Source organism: Camelina sativa, unplaced genomic scaffold (genome assembly GCF_000633955.1).
Source record: "Camelina sativa cultivar DH55 unplaced genomic scaffold, Cs unpScaffold05626, whole genome shotgun sequence".
NCBI classification, from domain to species: Eukaryota; Viridiplantae; Streptophyta; class Magnoliopsida; order Brassicales; family Brassicaceae; genus Camelina; species Camelina sativa.
In genome coordinates, this window is record NW_010926711.1 from 1 (window position 1) to 551 (window position 551).

At 42.1% G+C, this 551-nt stretch overlaps 1 protein-coding gene across 1 annotated transcript; it reads right to left on the minus strand.

Moving 5' to 3' along the window:
• Positions 1–5: 5 nt before the first annotated feature.
• Positions 6–548, minus strand: LOC109131813 (gamma-tubulin complex component 3-like; the record flags this gene model as incomplete). The annotated part of the gene is made up of 1 exon (XM_019242992.1): positions 6–548. A coding segment is annotated over one exon (543 nt), but the record flags the coding sequence as incomplete, so codon positions are not given.
• Positions 549–551: the final 3 nt, after the last annotated feature.

A 551-nucleotide genomic window follows, 5' to 3' on the forward strand; every position in this document is an offset into this window, starting at 1 on the left:
GAGAAATTAGACCATGACACCTCCAATACCTCAAACATGATGTAATACTGAAAGTTAGTAACAAAATGGTTCATTTCATTCCAAAGGACCTGGCACCGCCTCAGGGCTGAGAGCAATTGCAACTTCACTGAAGTTTGGAGCTTAACGAATGAGTTAGAAGTGATGCAATTTGGTTTCATGGTCTTCCAAATTCCGATAAGAGCATGCTCTACCCGTTTCAACTTCCAGAGAAAATTGAACACTCTCAGGTATTTGGACAAAACAGACTCAGTAAACACGGTATCTAATGGAACCCTTGCCTCATATTCCAATGAGAATACATCCCAGCCTCTGTCTCCACTGCCATGAGGCATCATCTTCACCCTCAATCTGTCTAGCATGTCACGGTCATCATACTGCGCATTTGATGCTCGTATTGCAGCCTCAAGAAACCCAGCTAGCTCAAATGAACTTATATTATTTGCTGGCTCAGAAAGCTTAGGCCCTACAATATCCATCAAGTATTGGACAAAATCACCTTGACCAAGTAGTAAATAACGCTTAATCGCAAG